Here is a 20482-nt window from a genome sequence, read left to right as displayed (position 1 = left end):
AAATTTTGTGGAGGGATGTTAGAGATAGATTACAGTTCTCCTGTACACTAAACGTGCTGTACCACTAAGTTATCCCCAGCCCACAGCAGAACTGCTCATGCTTAGGAACATCAGTCACCTTATCCTCCCTGGGACCCATCATCCCAGCTTGGCTGTGTGATAGAGAGGTGCACAGTACATGGTGTAGATAAGCCAGGATCCCAATGAAGAGTCACAGGCTAGGACAGTTGAATGCTGCTTGGGCATAACGTGAGAGATGTTCCCTACTCCCTACTTAAGGAGACTGGTTCAAACTAGGTCCTAGAGACTGCTTATGCTTCCAAATATCAGTTTGGAATTAGTTAGCTCTTTCCTTCCTTCCTTCCTTCCTTCCTTCCTTCCTTCCTTCCTTCCTTCCTTCCTTCCTTCCTTTTCCTCCTCCTCCTCCTCCTCCTCCTCCTCCTCCTCCTTCTCCTCCTCCTCCTCTTCTCCTTCTTCTTTTTAATGCAGGGTCTTGTTATGTTGCCCAAGCTATCCTTGGTCTTCTGGGCTCAAGTGATCCACCTGCTTTAGCATCTCGAGTAGCTGAGACTACAGGATATGCATGGTGCCCAGCATGACCAGGAGTCACTTATCTCAACTTAGTTATCTTGCAAGGAGCTGGCCTACGTGGTCAACTCTCTGTAAGCAGGAGTTCTGTACCTACAGATTCAACCACACAGACCCAGAACCACACCAACCTGAACACATTATGACAGAAAAGTAAAGGAAGAAACAAAAGCTCCACACGCACATGTTTTTTCTTGTCATTATTACAGCAGCACAGTCTAAGGACTTACATAGCATTTACATCGTATTAGGCATTATCAGTACTCTAGAGACAACTGGAAGTGTACAGGAGAATATTCGTCATTATATGCAGATACTACACCATTCTACACAAGGGACTCGAGCAGCCTCAGATTTTGGTATCCTGGGGGGGGGCAGGGGTGCTGGAACCAGCTCTCCGTGGATACTGAGGGACAACTGTCTTCTGTCTCTTCCACAGTCTTATGTTCTCAGTTGAGTTTCTGCTCCATTTGTCCTGGGCTACTTGGGGCGGGAGGTAGATCTCAGTAACACAGGAACACAACAAAATAAAACAAAGAGCCCTCTGGCTCGCTTCTAGCTTCACCACAGGTTGTTCGGCGCTGAAAAATTCTTTTCACGTCTCTGTTACTCATGTGAAATGGCCTAGATTGGTGGTCTTCATGCCATGTCTTATGGATCTGCCAGGAACCTAGGGGCCCTGGAGAGCTGCACCAGAAAGGGAAGCTGAGCTGACTTTCCCCCCAGTGCTCACACCCACTGGAGCAGCTACTTTTTAGACATGAGAGTTCTTTGAAAGAACGGTCCTTAGGGGACAGTGTTTGCTGCTGGATCACCATGTCCTCCTCACCCCCCAATCCCCGTCTGACATGCTTGATCTTCTGAAGCTGCTCAAGCCGTTTCTTTCCAGAAGATTTTCCTGGTCATCTCATCCTGGGTACCCGAGCTCAGCAATAGCACTGACCTACTAATGCCTGCCTGTGTATGGAGGCTGCTTCCCAGGCAAAAGGCCAGCTCGTGCTATCACGCCTCTATTGCCGGTAAAACTATTTCCAAAGCAAGTGTTCAGTCAACTTGCTGGTGCTGCCTAGTGTCGTGAGCTGTGTCACGTGGGATAAGCCTCAGGACAGGACCTTCGCTTTTGGTGAGGAAAGCCAGGCTTTGGTCTTTGAGTCTCCTTAACACCCTAGATAGATTCAGTCTTTAGAAACGGGGGACTTAGAGAAACTTCAGGTTCACGAACTCCCCACACAAGAGCAAGTCCGTGTTCCTGTCTTAACTAGATTCTGCTCAAATTCTTCTGTCCCTCAGTACCTCTTCTGGGAAAGCCTCTTTGTACTCTTTAGCCACAGAAGAGGCATGCCCTTGAAGCCTAAGATACAGATCGGCTGCTTGTTATCTGCGGGGCTCCATTTCGAGTAGGCATCTCAGAGGATTTCAGAGAGGGAAGTGCAGAGGACAGGAGGAACTCTGGGGTCTGCACAGACTGCAGCTCTTTCGGGAGGTGGAAGAGGAAGGAGGAGAGACACTCAAGAGGGAGAGCGGGTAAGTGCCAGAAGCAAAGGATAAAGACAGCCAGGGACCAATGGCTCTGAAGCAGGCAGTTAGGAGGGGACTGGGAGCTACAGTGGCAGACTGAGCCAGTGACAGCACTTTGGGAAAATCAATCAACCTGCCTTAGTGTCTTGACCAACTACAGGCCGCTCTGTGGTGGAGTTGCAAGAGTCCGAGGAGGCTGACAGGCATGGCGACGGGAAAGGATGACTATTGTTCATCAATAGGGAGCATTCTGGAACCTGCTTCTGGTGAGGGAATCCTGGGATTTACAGACTCCAAAGCCAGCCTTCACATCTCCTCCTCCTTCTCCCTCTGCAGCCGGCTCTGCCCTGCTTTTTGGAGAGCGTCTAGTCACACTGGTGAGTGTGAGTAGAACAGGGCAGTGCAGGACAGAGGTCCAGGTTCAATGCTGCTCCAGCAAAGCGCCCTGCAAAGTGGTGTCCTGATTAAGAGCCGATGAGAGAGGTGAGATTCAGCAGGCTGTGGAGGTTCTTAAGGGCTTTTCTAGTCAGTGAGGTACCCCGACAGGATCCCAAAGATGAACTTCTTGCCACCTGGGAGACAAATGATTAGCCTCCCATGATACCTGGAGCTGCACATCTGGCCTCCTCCCTTTCCAGGGGAGGGGTCCTTGTTGGCACTGTGGGGGCAGATGAGCCCTCAGCTCATCACAGGGAGAGCCTGGTATTACCTTGCAAGGCCCTCCCACTGAATCCTCCAGATGTAGGGGTTAAGTAGCAAAGAGATCAAGGCTGCAACATCTGGCAGGGTTTAGAATCCATAGCTGGAGGGTGAGACATCATGTCGATATGGAGAAAGACCTTCAGGCTCTAGGCTAGTGTGGCCTCTGCCTTGTTTTCACCAACAGGGTTCTGGACCCTGGTCTGGCCTTCCTTGGGCTCTCTCAGCTGCTGTAACCAGAGGTGTAGGTGCTGGGCCTACGGAGCCAAACATCGGGAAGATCTGGCTGACTGTTGGGAAGTACCACGGGGCTGATATCACCTGGCCCCCCACGGCCCTTCCAGGATAAGCTGGTATGGTGAGAGTTGGGCAGGTTTGGGTCATAGATGGTCTCCTTCAGTGCCAGCCACAGAGTGTCACGCTTCCCGTTCAGCTGGCCCCGCTCAAGTATGGGGTGTCCAGTGCCATTCATGGCTTCTGGTGAGGTGCCCACAGAATCTGGCACACGGACACTGGGCTCAGAGGCGCAGGTATCATCAGAGACGCTGAGTCCCTCCAGAGTGCTGGCTGAAGAGCAGAGGCCATCCGGGAGCTCTTCGACTTTGGGCTTGGGGCAATGGGCAGTGGCTTCTGGTAGGGCCTGCAAGGGCTCAGCTTTCTGTCCCTGGGAGTCCTGCCTGATCCAGGGTTGGGGGTTGGGGCCGGCTTGCTTATAGGGAGAGGAAGTCTGCAGGGCGGGGCACTGGCTGAAGACTGTCTGGTGGTCCAGAAGCAGATCCCGTGGGGAGGGAGGGGCGGGTGTGTGGGCGTGGCAGCAGCTGCCATCATGAAGCTGCAGATCCTCAGAGAGTATGGAAGGCCGGTGGGACAGCTTGCTGGTGGCTGTGCTGGTGTCGAAGCTGGGGCTCCGGCGCCGTGCCAGGGGCTGCAACTCATAGTGCTCAGAGAAGCCGGGTGGCCCAGTTCGTCCCTTCTCACCATGCTCCTCCGTCCCGGTATCCCATGGCAGGTGGGCACAGGGCCAGAGGATCTGCCCACAGTTCTTCTCTGGCCCGAAGAAACAGCACAAGGACTGGAAGAAGAAGCTGGCAAAGCCACAGCCAACAAACTTGACCATCATGACGATGATGCCCAGCTTCCGGTACAGCAGAATGGTGGAAGGCAGCATGAGCACCCCGGAGGCAAACAGCACTCCAGTCCCCATGGCTATGGCGCGGCTGGTCTGACGCAAGGAGAAGGCCACACGGCTCAGGCGGTCAGGGTGTGGGCACAAGTGATAGGCGATGCAGTAGTTGACGGTTACGTCTACCGAGAGGCCCACGGAGGCCGAGAGAAAGAGGCACTCGGCCGTGTTGAGTTGCCACTCGAGGAGAACCAGCAAGCCCACTGTGAGCAGCACGGTGCCAGCCACAGATGCCACAGAGAACAGGCTGAGGGGAACATTCCAGGTGCCCAGCAGCAGGGTGGCAAAGGCCAGCGCCAGAGCCAGACCAAGCACCACAGCAGGCTCTGTGCTTAGGCTATGCTGCAAGCTGTACAGCTCCAAGGTGCTGGTGAACCAGCCCTGGTTGAGGCCCGGAGGGGCCTTGCCCAGCTCTGTTGATAACCAGCGGCTGACCTCAGTGTAGAAGTAGTGGACTGGGCCGTACTCTGTACTGTATGGTAAGTTGGTCTGGAACTTCAGAACTAGAGCTGCTAGGTTGCCATGAGCATCGAAGCGGAGTCCCAGGTCACGGGTGCCATCAGGACTTTGCTCCAGAGCCATCATCTTGAGGCAGTGCAGGTAAAGCTGGGGGGCCCAGGGGAAGTCTGACTGGCCACAGCACAGATCGGAACCCAGGCGGCCGCAGCTAGGGCTTTCCATCCACTGCTGGAGGGTTTCCACTAAACACAGTGTAGGCCAACCCTCTGGCTGGTCTCCAAAGAAACTCTGATTCCGGGCTCCATGGCAGAGAGCCAGGAGCCACTCCTGGGCCTCAGGGCTGCTGGGTGCGAAGTCAGGATCGCTTACTACTGAGCTGTTGGTGCGAGGGTCCAGGGGATCACTAGTATCCACCGGCAGGACTCCCCACACCAGAACCACTGGCAAGTTGCCGCCCTCGTTTGGAGGCAGATCTTCGAATAGGAACTGCTGGCGGTATTCAGCATCAAAACGCTCAAAGGGGTGGCTAGACCGGAAGAACTGGCCGCCAAGTGGTAGTAGAATGGGCAATTGCAGGCGAGGGCTGACGCCGCCGATGTAGGCGCCCCCTGCCGCCAACGCCGCGAACCAGCAGACCCAGATGTAACGAAATTTAATGACACCACAGGGTAGCAGGCGCTGGAAGAGCAGGCGCGAAAGGATGGAAAAAATCCTGCGAAAAAAGCGCATCCGCCTGTGCAACGTCAGCAACATCCGCAAGGGGTCGGTGCCCCTCTGGCCCTGCGCTTGGGACGCACAGCCTCGTGCCAGGTAGCGCTCCTGGAGCGCTACGGTGGCCGGAAGCCAGACTAGTGTGAGCCCCATGTGCACTAGCACAGCGGTGCCCATGAAAAGAGCGAAGCAACGCACTGTGGGCAGGCGGCTCAGGTAGCTGCCGTAGAAGGCCACGCTGGTTGTGAGGCCTGAGACCAGAAGCAGGTAGCCAAAATGGTGCATGGTGCGGGCCACACGCTGCGCTAGGCCCCCGGAGGACCCCTGGCCCCTGCTGAGGCGCCACAGGTCGAAGAAGATGAGCGTGTAATTGACACCGCTGCCAGTAAGCAGGAGGAGGGATGCTAGGTTGACAAAGGGGAAGTAGGCCATGCGGAATACAACATGGTAAAGAAAGAAGGCCACCATTAGGGAGCCCAGCACTCCCAGGAGTGACATGAACGTGACGAAGAGTGAACGCACGTAGAAGGACATGCCAAAGAAGATGACAACCAGGGCTAGCAAGGGGTACATGGTGTCTTCGGCCAGATAGTACTTCAGCAGTCTAGGCTTGAGGCCCAGGTCCATGCCACTGATAGACGTATAGTTGTCAGTGACCTTAATCGGGTCAACGAGGCCATCCAGGTAGATATCTAGCAGGGAGGAAGTCTTTATCACGGGCAGGAAGAGAAGGCTGAACTTGAGGGAGGGCACCTGGTAATCCACAGTCTGGGGACTCAGAAAGTCTCTGTCTAGCAGAAAGTGCAGGAGTTGGTAGATAGCACTACTCCAGGTACACTTGGTGGGAACCTGGGCACAGTACAGGGGCTTATCCTGCCCAGACCCCACACAAGCAGGCACCAGGACACCGCGGTGGTAGTAGGTGGCACAGAACCGAAGCAGGGCCAGGGTGCGGTCTGCATCAGCTTGGGTCGTATCTTGGCAGGAGGATCGGTTGGACAGCACAGCCAGATAGTTGCCCAGGGACCAGCTGGGGCAGCACTCATTGGCTGCTGATCGCTGGCACAGAGCCCCAAAGCTGATGTGGGAGCGGATCTGTAGGGCACACAGGAGTGGGAGGAGAGGGCTCAGAGGGAAGTCCAGGGGCCCAGGTCTCCCCGGCCCTGTCCTGGGCCCTCTCACCTCTTGTCATGCTGAAGGGCAGAGAGAAAGCATCTTGACAGCCCAACAGACATGCTTTGTCTCAAAGCTGCCTTTGCCCCTGGCCTGGCTTCTATAGGTTTGTCTTGGCTTCATCCAAGAGGAACCTCTGGGAAGTTTCCCCAGGCCTCTCCCAGAGGCTCTGCCAGAAGGGCTCCTATAGGCCACACACCCTAACTCTGCAACTTCCTGAGTTGGGAATGGCAGTGGAGGTGATAGACCTCATATGGAACAAAGCTGGAAGGAAGCAGTAGGAGACATTCTAGGGTCACTGAGAACTCCCAGCTCCTCTTTCTCTGGGGTGCTTAAATCCTTTCTTTTCCCAGCTTGTACCCCCTTTCCTCTTCAGCCTTGCTGTTCACACCACAGCAGCCGGTGTAGTACAAATAGCTCCCACCCAGGAGTCGGAAGCCCTGCTTTGCTGCTGACCTAACATGCACAGCCATGGGGTTTGGTTCACAGTGACCACAATGCTGACCGTGTGTCAAGTCATTGCTAGTGTCAGCACTGTGTTAGAGGCTTCCGAATTCTATCCCCTTCACTGTCACCATCCCTATAAAGGATGCACTGCCATTGTCCCTATTTCACATATACGGGTGGGGGGGCGCTGTAGCTCAGCAATAGAGCACATGTTTAGTAATACAAGTGTCTAAGATTGATGCCCAGCACTACCAAACCAAACCAAACCAAACAAAAACACCGACACATATGAGGCACTGAGAGCTTAAGAAGTCATGAACCAAGGGAGCCTTAGAGCTGGCCTTAAATTTGGGCATCTGAGTGCAGAACACATATTCTTAACCAGTAGTCATGGGGTGACACAGGGGACTTGGGCTACAGAACTAGAGTGGTTTCCACACTGTTTTCAGCAGTAAACACATCACAGATATGACTGTATGTGTTTCTCTAATAGCACAATCAAATTGGCTTCGATTGGGTTGACGAGAGCTGCAGCCTTGAAGCCGAGAGTCTTAGCTTCCGAGGACCTGAGGCTCCTCAACACATTTTTGAGATCTCTTTGCAAAACCCTTTGAAACTCCCCAGGCTCTGCTTGGACTCTCTTTGAGACAGGAAGCTGGCGCTTCTAAAATCAGCCAGCTTTGCTCTTCCTATCCCAACCCAGAGCCTCCAGTAGAGTTGGAATCATTTTCTAAGCTGGGAGAGCTCCCAGTCCACCCTGGCGGTCCTGGCTAAGCTGTATTGCACCGGGACTAGGTTCTTTGAGTCCCTAGTTCCCACCCAGGCCCCTGGCGTCTCCCCAGACGGCTTACCTGCTCCTGTTCTATACGACACATGGAATGGACGGCTTGCAGGTTCCACAGGCTTCCCCCAGAGGTGGACACAAACACCAGCTTTGCATGGCTTTTCTCTGCAACACAACCCACACACAGCTCAGCCCTTTGGCTCCAGAACCTGAGCACACTTAAAAGAAGATGCCCGTCCTGGGCCACCTCGATTCCCAGGAACCTGAAGCCTACGGCTGATGCATCATCTTGCCCCACATCAGCTTGACTGCATCTGGACTTGAGACCTATTTCATTACTCCATTTTCCTAGGCTTGAATATGGCGGTGGGCATTTTCTCTCTCTGTCTGCCCACATTTGCTCTGGACCTGCTCATCCGATTCTGTGGCGCCGCTACTGAAGTCAGGACTGGCCATGCTGCAACTTACCAGGAGGACCACAAAAGAAGTTCTCCTCTTCTTTGTCTTTTACGGGCTCCACCATCCTCTTGGTCCGGACCACGCTCTCCTCGGCCCTGCCCCAGGCTGCAGGGCTCAGAGTGCTGAGGAGGTTTGAGCTGAGGTAGAGAGAATAGCTTTCCCAGAGTACTGTTCGGCATGGTGGACTCAGGAAATGGTAGACCATTCCCCCAAGGAGACCAGCAACCTCTCACATGTCTCATGTCTTTGGAGAGATCACCCAGTGCCCCTCCTAGTTTCTCAGTCCTTTACTACTCTCAGTGGGAAGATGGGAACCTGTTACCTGTTCATCTCAGGGTCTGGGGAAAGAGAAAACAGATTCTTGGGGCCAGTGAGGGCCTGCATTGCTTTCCAGACTTCTAGCTTTCTGGCGATCTCTGTGTCTCGAGGCTCAAAACCCTGCAGGGAGGAGAGCAGAGAGGAGCAGGTGTGCAGGAGGGGGTGGCGTCAAGGGAGGAGTGGCACTAAGTGGGGGTGCCCTCCCTCTGGACCCTTCCCAGCTCTGCCCCTTTGGTCGCCCCTACCTGGATCGTAGACGTATGATCTCTGTGCCATACTTACAACTCTCTGGCAATCAGGAGCGCACCAACGCTACCTTACCCCCAAGGTGGGTCAACTGTCTGCCTCAGACTGAGCTGCAATGTTTAGTCCAAGGGTCTCCCTCCCTCCCCGGCCTCTCACCAGTAAAGGCTCAGAAAAGTCAAGTGGAGGGCTTCCCAACAGCCCAGCTAAGGTACAGAAGAAGATGAAGGCCAGACACAGCAGCAGCACAGCCATTGGCCACTCAGCAATCAGCTGGGAATAGCTGGAAAAGAGAGAGGAAGCCCACGTGAGCTGATGGTGGGTGTGGCAGTAAGGCTGGTGAGCTGGGAGAGCAGAGCAGAGAGCCCATGGAGTGGATACCAGCCTGGCCACTCCCGGGAGTTCAGGGGAGGCCTGGGCCTACCTCTTTGGCATCCGGAAAGTGCGTTCCTGCCTGTGAAAGAGAAGAAGAGAAATTACCACAGTCTTCTGGTGTGCGTGCGTGCGTGCGTGCGTGCGTGGGTAGGTGCGTGTGTGCACGTGTGTGTGTGTGTGTGTGTGTGTGTGTGTGTGTGTGTATATATGTGTGTGCGCACGCAAGCTCGTGCATGTGCACACTGCGTGTGCATGCCTGGCTGGAGGTGGGGGAAAGAGTGAGTATGCATTGGATGGGGAGGCTGTGGGTAAGGACGGATGACAGGGCATAGAGGAAGTGGTATTAATTTTTAGGGTTGCTCACCCCCTAAGTTTCAGCCCCCCCCCCTCTATCCAAGCTGCCTCCTTCATCAGAAGCAGGAGATGTCCAGGTTTCCTCCTAAGAAAGGAATCTGGAGGCTTCAGTGACTGCTGTACCTTTCCACGGCAGCCAGCGGGGTTTTTCCAGCCCCTCCTTACCTGACACTGACCACATGGTGCTGCACAGAAGGAGGCTTCCAGACCCCGTCATGCTGTGAGGGGTCTATGGAAGTGCTGAGGTTGGAGACATGGCCACATAAAGATGCTTGATCTCCCAATCCTAGTAATGAACTGCCTTCTTGGTAGTCTTGAGGTGCTCGAGGAAAGGCAAAATGGCCCGCTGTTAACGGACTAGTCGGGTCTCCAGCCTGGAGGGTGGGAACGGCTGGCTCCGGTACGGGAGCACCTGTCGGGTCTTCAAGGGGACAGGTGTGGAGGGAGCAGCTTCTCTCTGGGCTTGCTTCGGGAGCCATGGCTTTGGTCTAGGACCTAGGAGAGGGCGGGTAGGGAAGATGGAGTGACGGTGGGTTATCTGCGTCCCAGAGTTGTTCAGTAAGCAAGACAGGGAGATGGGAGCCCGAGGTTGTTGTTTTTTATTAGTTCTGAGGACAAATGAGATGGGTGGGAGCTCAAAATCTGCATCCTGGGGTCCACACTAAACATCCATGCATTCAAAAAATATCACTGGCAATCTGCCATATGTCAGACACTGCTTGGTATCAAACCTGTTTCTACATACATGATCTTATTTACTGCCTACAAAAACAAGAATTTTCTTGTTTTACGGGTTTGAGAACAGATTCAGTGAGAAGTAAAGAACTTGGAGACTGTGCTCTTCCTGTATAGTTGTCTGTTTATCCCCACCCCATCTCTCTCTAGGGTCTTAATATGTAGAGCTGGCTGTCCTGGAACTCATTATATAGACCAGGTTGTCCTTGAACTCACAGAGATCTGCCTGCCTATGCCCAGTGTCGGGATTAAAGGCATGCGCCACTCTGTCCAGCTTGTTTCTAGTCTTGACAGACATCCTTTGAGTACCTGCTTCTCTAATTAGTCTTCCTAAACCAGTCTCTCGCCCCGTCTCTGTTCCATTGCCCTACTGGGTATTTCTTCATGTATCTGCTGCAACTCGCTATCAGATTAGAGACTTGTCCCGCCTCTCAGGCGGGCAGTGGAGGCTGGGGATGCAGAAGCGGATACATAGAAAGGTTCATTGCCATATCTGCGGTGCATTGAACAGCTCACTGGCACAGAAGGTGGTCAGGGAGTATTCATTAAGTGAACATGGTGCTAGATTGGCTATGAAGTGTGGCACCATGATAAGTAAGACCCTGTTCTTGTCCCTGGGAATTCATAGGAGTTGGGAGATGCAGACAGCCCAACATGTTGATTTGTATGAGAAAGAAATTCATGTGGCTCAGTTTCAGTGGGAGTGAAGGAAGTTGGAAAGTTCAGGAAACAGGAGTGCTGCTTTTTCAACAGTGCTGGCCCAGGGCTATGCACAGCATGGTTTTACTTTGTCAGGGTGTACACAGTTCAGAGAGGAAGCTGGAACCTCCAAGGAATATGGCAGGAAGGAGTCAGCGATGGCCCCAAATTAGTCACCAGGACAACACTGTACATAGGTCGGTCTAGTTCCAGTCTTCAGCTCCAAGGGAAGGCAGAGTCTCACTCCTGTGGCAGGATGGACAGTGTTGGGAAAGAAAAACGATGGCTACAGAGCAGACTGCCTGGAGGTCATGGGGGTTTCCAGAGGGGTTCGGGGATGAATGATTTGGTGAAGTTTCCCTTAGCTTGCCTTGTAGTGATACGTCAAGTAAAGCCTTTCTGTCTGGCTTTAAGTGAAATGTTTCAGCAAAACCTTTGCTATGTTTGGTTAATCAGTAGAGGCTGAAAATTTGTTTTGATTCTGTCTAAACCTTGAAGAAACATTGTTTCTCTGGAGAGTATGTACTTATGTGAGAGCTTGTAGCTGCACGGATCTTGGTTCTAAGACACTCCTGGCAAAGCTGAGATTTGTGTGGGTTGTCTGCTCTCATAGGCAGCAAGAGAAAAATGACTTTGGTGGTTGGATCCTTTCCCAGCCCCCATTAACCTTGTATATGTTTGAACAAAGTAACGAGAGTGAGCTAACCGGGTATCAGTCTTTTCCAAGAAGGCTGAACCCCTTCAGAAAATGAAGGCTTAGCATCTTGGGAAGCTTCTGTCTCCACAGCTGCACCTATGACTGGCATCAATCAATGGCCCAGAAACTATGAAGAGAAACTGGAAATAAAAGGTGAACCCTGCCTAGATATCCATCATCCCCCCCCTCACCCCGCTGGAAGGATGGCTGTTTAGGAGAGAACAAGCCTCAAAGTGGATCAGTAGAGGTAGACTCTAGGCTCCATCATCTTTTGGCTCTGGGCTCTCAGAAAAGACAATGATTGGAGCATTTGATGCCGAATGTTTTGATGTAGCACACGTGAGGTTCCTGGAACAGAGCTCAGCATGTGGAGGGTGCATTTGCTTTCCTGCCCTTTCCCAAATTCAGGACCACAGGGAGTATATGCTCTGAGAAGTATATTTGCACAGGCAACTTGTCCCTTTTAGGTACTCAGGTAATACCCCCGTTTCATAATGTCTTAGATCTTGGGAATCTCACTGTAGCTCTAACCTTAAATTATTTCTTTTGTTTGTTCTCTGAAAGTTGCATTTGAAATCTGATGCCATGATTGAAATCACTGATGTTTATTTGAACTCAACATTTAGAAATATATGAATTTGACCAAAGACATTCTAAAGCAAGACCTTAGATGACTCCATAATGCTGATGACATAAGCAGCCAGGGTGCTGGCAGGTACCAACTCTTGGAGGCCAATCCCTTTGAGCCAAAGAGAAACTGGATAAGTGCCTTGGGTCATGTGTATATGTGAGATCATTTATTAATTTATTTACTTATTGAGACAGGATCTCACTGTGTAACTCAGGCTGGCCTGATTCTCCTGTTTTAGCTCCCTGAGTGCTAGGGTTACAGATGTGTGTCACCATGCCTGGTACTGATATTTACTAGAGTTTTTTTTTTTTTTTTAATGGTGTAGCTTCTTTTACTTTACGTATTTGTTTATTTATTTGGATATTCCATGTGCTCAGCACAGTGCTTGGTCTGCACTGGGTCCTGAAGGCTTGAGTATGGCCAGCATTAGCAATGGTCTCTTTCTTGAGAATGAAGCCTGTGTCCTGTGACTTACCATCTTGAAGAAGGCTTCCTACCTACCAGGCTGAGGACTCAATGAAAGAGGAAAGAAAACATTCACTTCCATTTGTGGGGCCTTCTCCTCCCTTCATCTGGAGACAGTGTCAGTTTCTGCTTTTTGCCTCTTTATTTTTATTTTTGCCCTTTATTTCGCTATTGCCTGTTCACCTCCCTGCCGGTCACGTGACCATTTGCCTCCCCTGCCTGGCTGCCTGCTCGTGTACATATTGGTTTAGATTATGCCTCTATCCATAATCTGACCCTCTGCACTCTACTGGTCATTATATCACCATGGAGAGCCCGAAACCCTCCAGTCTGGCTGCTGTAGAGCTCGGCCTTTATCTCCATCGCCGTGATTTATTTATGTAATTTATAGCACTGCGCTTGCTCTGGGTTGGGTTCCGACATGGCCACTATCAGCTCTGCTTCCCGCCTTTAGAGCAGGGCCTGCCTCCTACAGGTTAAGGCAGTGGGGTAGCCAGGGTGGAGGTGAGGGGCCTGCTCCAGCAGCCTGTGACCTTACAGCACAGAGCACAGGACTTGTCCTAGCAACTAGGCGCTCGTTTAGAGTGTCAGCCACAGGGAGAGCTGCTGGAAAATGGAGTACTCTCTTTCCCAAACTCCTTCTAGTTACAGGGGATCTAGTCTCCATCATTTGTTTACTTCTGGTGTCTCTATGGCTCCAGCCTTCTTTCAACCCTTTCAGTCCCTCTTCAGAGATCAAGAATCAACTGATCCTAATCTTACCCCTCTTCACAGGACATTATACCAGTGTAGAGAACCTGGAATTCTCTAGCCTGACCATGGTAGAGCTTAGTCTGTCTCAGTCTTCCCAATGAAAAGAGCCAGGTCTCTAGTTAGGATGAGGAACTTCCTAGGCTGCCTGCCGCACCCCCGAGCCTATAAGCCAAGTCCTGGAGAGGGTGGAAGTTGGTGGGTCTGGCCTCACACAGAAGGTCACCATTTTATGAGGACCCTAGGCACAGAGCCCCAACTTGGGAGTTCCAGAAGGGGCAGATGTGTACGAATTAACGTGGCCCTGAACCCACAGAGTTGTCATCTGGATGTCACTGTGATCCCACAGAGTGGCCAGGACAGATGAGGGGAGCAGATCACACCACTAAGAAAATAAATGGTAATTTAAAAAACACAAATAAGTAACTATTTCAAACATCTCCTAGTCAATGAATTTATAAAATACTGTAGAATTGGAAGTTGTCCCGATAGCTCAGATACTTGGAGGCTAACCTAGACAAATGATTTCCACTCCCCTATCCAGGCTTTTCTCTCTCTGGGCTTTTGATATATAGCTCAGGATGACCTCAAAGTCATGTCAATCCCTTCCTCAGCTCTCAAACTGAGATTACCTCCAGTCTCCGCTAGTCTTGAACTATAAATATGTAACTGAGGATGGCCTTGAACTACACTTCTGCCTCTGCCTCCTAAGTGAATGCTGGGGTTAATTTGCTACCACACCTGATTTTTTTTTTTTAAGGTAGAGACTCTCTGCATAGTCTGGATGAAGATGTAGAGGCAAAGCCTAGCGAGAGGGACTTGGGAGGCCAAAAAAGGGGAGAAACCACAAGCCTTGAACTTGTGATCTTCCTGTTCCAGCCACCTAAGTGCAGGCATTATAGGTGTGTGTTATCTTGTGTGGTACCAGGCTTAAGACCTGACTCCTTCCCAAAATGTTCTGGGGGTGAGGGTGGGAGCGAGGATGTAGTAGAAAGCATTCTTTGCATACATAAGGCTCTGGATTTAATCTCCTGTACTGGGGGGGGGGGGGACGGGACGGGACACTGCAGTGTGTGCGTGTGTGTGTGTGTGTGTGTGTGTGTGTGTGTGTGCGTGTGTGTGTGTGTGTGTGTGTGTGTGTGTGTGTATGTATGTATTGTAGGGTATGAGTGTGTAATGTGGTGTGTACATGTGTTTAACACGTACAGTGTATGTACTCTTGTACATGGTATAGCTATCCCCAGGATGGTACTTAATTCAACAGGAGCATGTTTGTGTTTCTTCTATTGAGTTGAACAAAGTCCTTATGCCTGTGCAGTGTCCATAGTCTCTGGGGAACTGCAGAGAGAGGCAGAGGGTTCCAGAGAACTGCTGGAAGAGAACAAGTGGTTCTCGTGCCCGGGAGGAATGAGCAAACCAGACAGGGCTGATGCTTGGCAAGAGATGCCAGACAGCCAATGATGCCGTAGCCCCTTGTACAGATGCTCCTGGCCCCGGGCCTGCCCTGATTCATCACTGCCCTCCCTCTCCACCCTTTTTTCTGCAGTGGCTGGGGATGGAACCTAAGGCCTTGCCAATGATAGAAAAATGCTTTATCACTGAGCTGTGCCCCCCCCCCCCCGATCCCCACCTTCTTTTGGTTAGGCTATGACTCCAAGCAGAGTCCCTGGGCTGGAGAATACACCCATCCCATGTCTTACCCTCTTTGAATATGGTTTTATATCTTCCAGACTGACGAATTAATAAAAAAGGGAAGACAACCTTCGCTTCCACCTGTGGGGCTTTCTCTTCCCTCTGAGGAACAGAATGCACATTTTAAATCAGATAACCTGGAGATAATGTGTTTATATCTGCTTTTTGCCTCTTAAAAATGTCTTTTATTTCAGTCCAGGCAGGAGAGAGAGGTAGTGTCGTGTTTGGGGAGAGATTCTGGGGGTGGCAGAGTCAGGCAGGACACAGAAATGGCGCCATGTTGCTGTCTGGCCAGATTGTTCCGCCACATGTATGGTGAAGGCAGAAAAATGAAGGGCACCCGGATCTGGGAATGGGTGCTCAGTGGGAAGGTGTTTTTCCTCTTCCACCAGCCTGAGGCTCTTTCAGGAGTCAAATAGACCACTGCCTGAGCCTCAGATCCTGCATATACAAGTGGCTTTGGTCTAGTTTTTACCATACTTGGGGACTGAAATCAGTCTGTACACAAGCAGGAGGCCATGCAGGGAACAGAAATAACGACGCGGTGGGCAGGTAGCAACCGATGACAATGGGCAGACAAGCAACTGACAGTGATGGACAAAGGCAGTCCTTGACGTCGATCCCAAATGCCTGCCTCCCCTCTCCAGGACACCTGCTTTGGCGAGCTTTTTTTCGTTGTCCATGCACACCCCTTTGCACACTGACATGCAGACTGACGTAGCTGCGGACGGACGTGAGGCCTTTTGCAAAGACGCAGAGGCAAGGCCTAGGGGGAGTGGGGGAGTTCCAGAGGCCATGGAAAGGGACCTCGGAGGCCTTAGGAGAAAGGAGGGAACAGTGGGTGGGGCAGGTCCCCCAGGAGGTGAAGCAATGACAGCTGGCATTATCGAGTGTCGGTGAGAGGATAAACCAACCAGGCAAAATGAAAGTGTACAGACATACCCGCCCCGAGAAAGGGCTCTCAGAAGGGCTGGGGAATGAATGAGGTGATATGTGGCGGCAGCTAGTAAAGATACCTGATGCAAGCGTGCTGAGAAGATCTTCCAGCGGGATCTACGGAGGGGTTCTTCTTACTTGTCCCGGCAGCTGCCTTCTGGGGCCGGCTAGTGTATTCCCCGCAGGCCGCTGCTCGCCGGTTCAGAAACTGGCAAGGAGACTGTCGCTGCAGCAGCTGGGGCTGCTACCACCGTCCATGCCCGTGGGCGGCGCCGCTGTCCGGGCTCTGGTGCTGAAGCAGAGGCAGCGGTGGACTTCTGCGCATGCGTCAGTTTCGGAAGCCAGTCTCTGGGCGGGGCCGAAGAGGGATCCACCAATGGACGCAGGACAGGAAGGAGGGAGGGGAGACAGGGACACAGGCTGCCGCAACATCGGGGGCTGGGGGTTCGCTGCCACTAAGGCTGGAGGCTGCAGTACAGGCCTCTCTACCCTGGCCAGGTCTGGTCATTGTCCTTAGAAATGTGACCGAACCGTCCATCCTTGGACGCGCCGTTCTTCCTATAGGAAACCAGAAAAACGACCCGTGCAAAAATCCTCACAACTTGAGCCGCAGGCTTCCACACTTCGTAGCGCAGGAGGGGCAGAGAGGTCGGGTCTCATGAGTACCCCTGTTTCTCTCGGCTTCTCCCCGTGTCCTTCTGTCCTCCCCAGGGGGTTAGGGATCCAGACGCTCGGGCTGGGTCTTTTCCCACTTTGGACCTGGCCTTGAGTCGGCGGCCTCTTCCTGCTTTAGAACCTCTCCTCGGATTTTTTAAAGTGCGCAACAAGGGGAAGGGGGAGTGAGAGGGGGAGAGACGCCCAGAGCAATGCCCAGCCCCCTTCTTGCCGTCACTACCACTCCCCACTTCAGCCTTACAGAGACCTGATAGCCACCCACTCGGGAGTTCTTGCCAACCCTCACCAGGGACTAGCTGTGAAGGGAAAGAACATATTGGGGTGCTGGTTTCAGGGCAGGCCTGACTAGAGGACTGTAGCAGAATTACAGTGGGTACCAGAAGTATGAGAAGCCTGGAGCACAGCGGAGCGGAAAGCATCCTGGATAGACTTGGATAGGTAAAGGCTGAAAGCAAGGGGCTGAGAGAGACTCCAGAGGGTTTGGATGGAAGATATCGCGTCAGTGTGTCCAAGTGCTGGTCTAGGCAAGGCACCGGTCATAGGGCACAAGCTGAGCGGATCTAGAGGTTCAGGAGTGCTTTGAGTGACTTACAGTTGGCTGGAGAGATAAAGGGCGGTCCTAACTAAACGGGTGCCAGGTGTCAGGGTGTGGCTGGGCCTATGAGATGGCTCGTCCCATCTCTGATCTGCAGTGTGTGGCAGAGAAGGGGCAGGGCGCAAAGAGAGATGTTTCTCTTCCTAACGGGCTTAAGGAAAACTGTCTCGAGACAGCGAGGACTGCGGCTGGCTTGGAAAGACTTTGGAAATGTGGAGGTATGAAAGGCAGAGAGAGAGGGAGCATGGAGTGGGAATTAGGAAACCGCGACAAAGGGAAGCTGGGAGTTCAGTGCGTTGTCAGGAAATGGTGAGAATGTACACAGGCGGAGAAGAGGGAGCTGTCCCCCCAGATCAGTAGTCTTAAGCAGCCCTATGCTGTGGCCACCACCAAGTCAAGCTTCTGGAAATGCCAAGATGGACATCCGGTTTTCACAACAAGGAAACTTAGAACTGGGCCCTGAGTGCCAGGTTGGATGTGAAGAAAGACAGTCTCTCAGGAGAACAAACATGGCCTCCAGGAGGCTATTTATTTGGAAGGGGAAATTCAGGTTTAGACCCCTGGGCTGGGTCAGCTGGGGGTTCTCTGCAGACTCCTCATCTTGTGCCCTCTTTTCTTCCGATTTCTCAGTGATGTGGACCTGGGCCATGGCCAGGGGGTGGGGGACAGTGTCCTGGGCCATGGCCAGGGGGTGGGGGACAGTGTCCTGGGCCATGGCCAGGGGGTGGGCCACCAGGTCCTGGAGGGTGATGTCCCCCAGGACAGTGATTTGGACCGTGGCCAGGGGGTGGGCAACCAGGTCCTGGAGGGTGATGTCCCCCAGGACAGTGATTTGGACCGTGGCCAGGGGGTGGGCAACCAGGTCCTGGAGGGTGGTGGCCTCCAGGTCCATGGCCAGGTGGCCCACAGTGAGGATGGCAAGGACCCTGTGGAAAGCCAAAAGGGAAATGTCAGCCTTCAAAGCCGATGCTGATGACTGCAGTCAACTCCTCTTTCCCTCCCCTCCCCAAGGGACTCAGGATTCCTAAGCATCTGCAAGGGGTTGTGGTGGGGATGGCAAGGGACTGCTCCTGGTCCTGCCCCTTTTGCAATGAAGTCCCTTAAGAACTCAGCAAAGAAGAGGGAGAAGAGTCTAGTTGCTTTAGGTTTATTAATTTTCATATCTCATAAACCCCTTCCCTGGCCCGGGGCCCCTAGCAGAATGGTTACAAGTTCTGCCTTGCTAGAAATGGCAGCTTGCTATATTTAAGAGCAAAGGTGAATCTGGGGAGGCTGGAGAAGAATTCCCTGAAAACCAGGCAGGGAGAAATCCAGGCTTTGAGAAGGGATGTGGCAGGTCAAAGGTAAGAGGTGGAAATCAAGGATGTGTTTGAGTATAGATAGGAAGTGTGTTAAATTTATATACAATAGCTCTGGTTGCAGAGTGTAGTGGCACATGGCTTCACCCCTCTGAAAAGGCAGAGGCAGGCTGATCTCTGTGAGTTTGAGACTAGCCTGATCTCAATAGTGAGTTTCAGGCCAGCCAGGGTCTGTGTGTATATATAGAATGAGGCCTTGTCTTTAATTTTCTTTTGTGTGTGTGTGTGGGGGGGGGGCAGGTGTGTCAGTGCACAGCTTTAATCCTAGCATTCAGGAGGTAGAGACTGCTGGATCTCTATGAGTTCAAGGCCAGCCTGGTATACATAGGGAGCTCCAGGCCAATCAAAGCTATGTGGTGAGACCCTTTCTCGGACAATGAAAATAAGTAAATAAATACAATTTTAAAGCTGTGTCTGGGTATGGAGTTCAATGGTAGAGAATTTGTCCAGGAAGTGCAAACCCAGCACTGTAAAAAAAAAAAAAAACAACAACAAACCAAACCACAACAAAACAGCTATGTCTGAGTATATTCCCGTGGGTGGGTACAGAAGCATGTACAGATGTGCACACAGATGCGTGCACAGGGTGCCTGGGTATGAGCCTATAATGCCTCTGAACAGCTGCCAGACCTAATCAGGAAGAAGAGAAAGTAAAGTTAGACCCAAGAGGCCTGGGAAATGTTTAACCATTGTTCTTGGCTGGAGACCAGCCAGAAGGGGTTGCCTCTTGTGATAGGCCCAAGGAAGAGAAACCATTTTACTTCTGTGCTAGGGCACTGGGGTCTGGAGCCCAGTGGAGTAGAGGTGGGGGTATGCCCCCTACTCTGGGAGAAGGATGGCTCCCTGCTGTTTTGACCCTCCAGGGGTTTGAGTAGGGCAGAATACAGGTGGGGAACACATTCTCCAGAACTGGGGCCTTTCCGGTTACAGCAGTCCCTGCCTCAGCTGTACTAGGAGACCAGGCACATCCCACCCTCTCCTCTCTTCTATGGTGGGCCACAGATCTGGCCAGGGAGCTTGGCTGCTGCTGGTTGGGAGGGGAAGGTGGTGAGCAGGCAGCCTTCCCTCCCTTCCCTAGCAGAAGCCTGTCCTAGGATCCCTGCAGTGTGACTAGGGCTTGGGAGCCAGCCAGCCAGCCAGCCAGGGAAACACAGAACAGGCCTGGGAGCAGCAGGGGAGAGGATGAGCTGCTGGGCCAGGGGAGGGAAGTGAGGAAAGGAGAGAGACAGATGGGAAAACAGAGGAGAGAATGCCAAGGAGGAGGATGCAGTTGGCAGGGGGTGGGTGGATACAGCAGTACCCCGCCCTTCCCAGGCTGATGCCTGAGTCTTCCTGACTTCATCTGGCAGAAGTTACTGGTCCAAGAATGAGGTGGACCTGAAAGAAATGGCCAGGGCAGGGGTGTGGGGGTGGGCAGAGGGAAGAAGGCTAGAGAATGTTCCTACCTTGTGACCTGTTGGGGAGAAAGGGGAGAGAAACAGCGGTCTCAGTCATTTGGTTCTGAAGGGGACAACTTGCCTTCTCCCTGATGCTAGTTTTGTGCCCACCCCCCACCCCCAACAAGGCTCCTCAGACCTGGCCACTTGCCCGACAAACATTTCTTCATTCATCCACTAACAGCAGATTCATATTGAAAGTCAATACAAAGCTCACTTGTGCATCCCTGTGGGCTCAAGGGCTGGCTGAGTCCCCTGGTTAGGCTTTTGTCCAGTGGTCTGCCCTTCTAACCTTGGTCAAATTTCAGGGCATCAGGGAGGCATTCTACTGTGGTAAACCCCATTTTTTCCTCTTCTATCTCCATCTGGGTCCCAGCCAGTCTCCCCAGTTCCTTCCTTTACTTACAGCCCCTCAGAGCTGTGTGCTGGCTTCTGCTTATATCCTGGTCAACCTTCTGGTCTCAGCTCTGGGCCTTGGCTGTCTGCTGCTTGGAAATCTCTA

General features: G+C 52.4%; 1 protein-coding gene across 1 annotated transcript; it reads right to left on the bottom strand.

The window, feature by feature from the left end:
• Positions 1-769: 769 nt before the first annotated feature.
• Disp2 (dispatched RND transporter family member 2) lies at positions 770-9798 on the bottom strand. Its single transcript, XM_059259521.1, has 7 exons — positions 9477-9798; positions 9007-9036; positions 8742-8865; positions 8344-8459; positions 8031-8158; positions 7630-7727; positions 770-6253 (listed from the first exon to the last, which is right to left on the bottom strand). The coding sequence occupies exons 1-7, from the start codon at positions 9788-9790 to the stop codon at positions 3029-3031; spliced, it is 4035 nt and encodes a 1344-aa protein (XP_059115504.1). The 5' UTR covers positions 9791-9798; the 3' UTR covers positions 770-3028.
• Positions 9799-20482: the final 10684 nt, after the last annotated feature.

This window comes from Peromyscus eremicus, chromosome 4 (genome assembly GCF_949786415.1).
Source record: "Peromyscus eremicus chromosome 4, PerEre_H2_v1, whole genome shotgun sequence".
Classification (NCBI taxonomy): Eukaryota; Metazoa; Chordata; class Mammalia; order Rodentia; family Cricetidae; genus Peromyscus; species Peromyscus eremicus.
The sequence above is the reverse complement of the archived record's forward strand: the minus strand, read 5'-3'. Positions and strand labels throughout refer to the sequence as shown.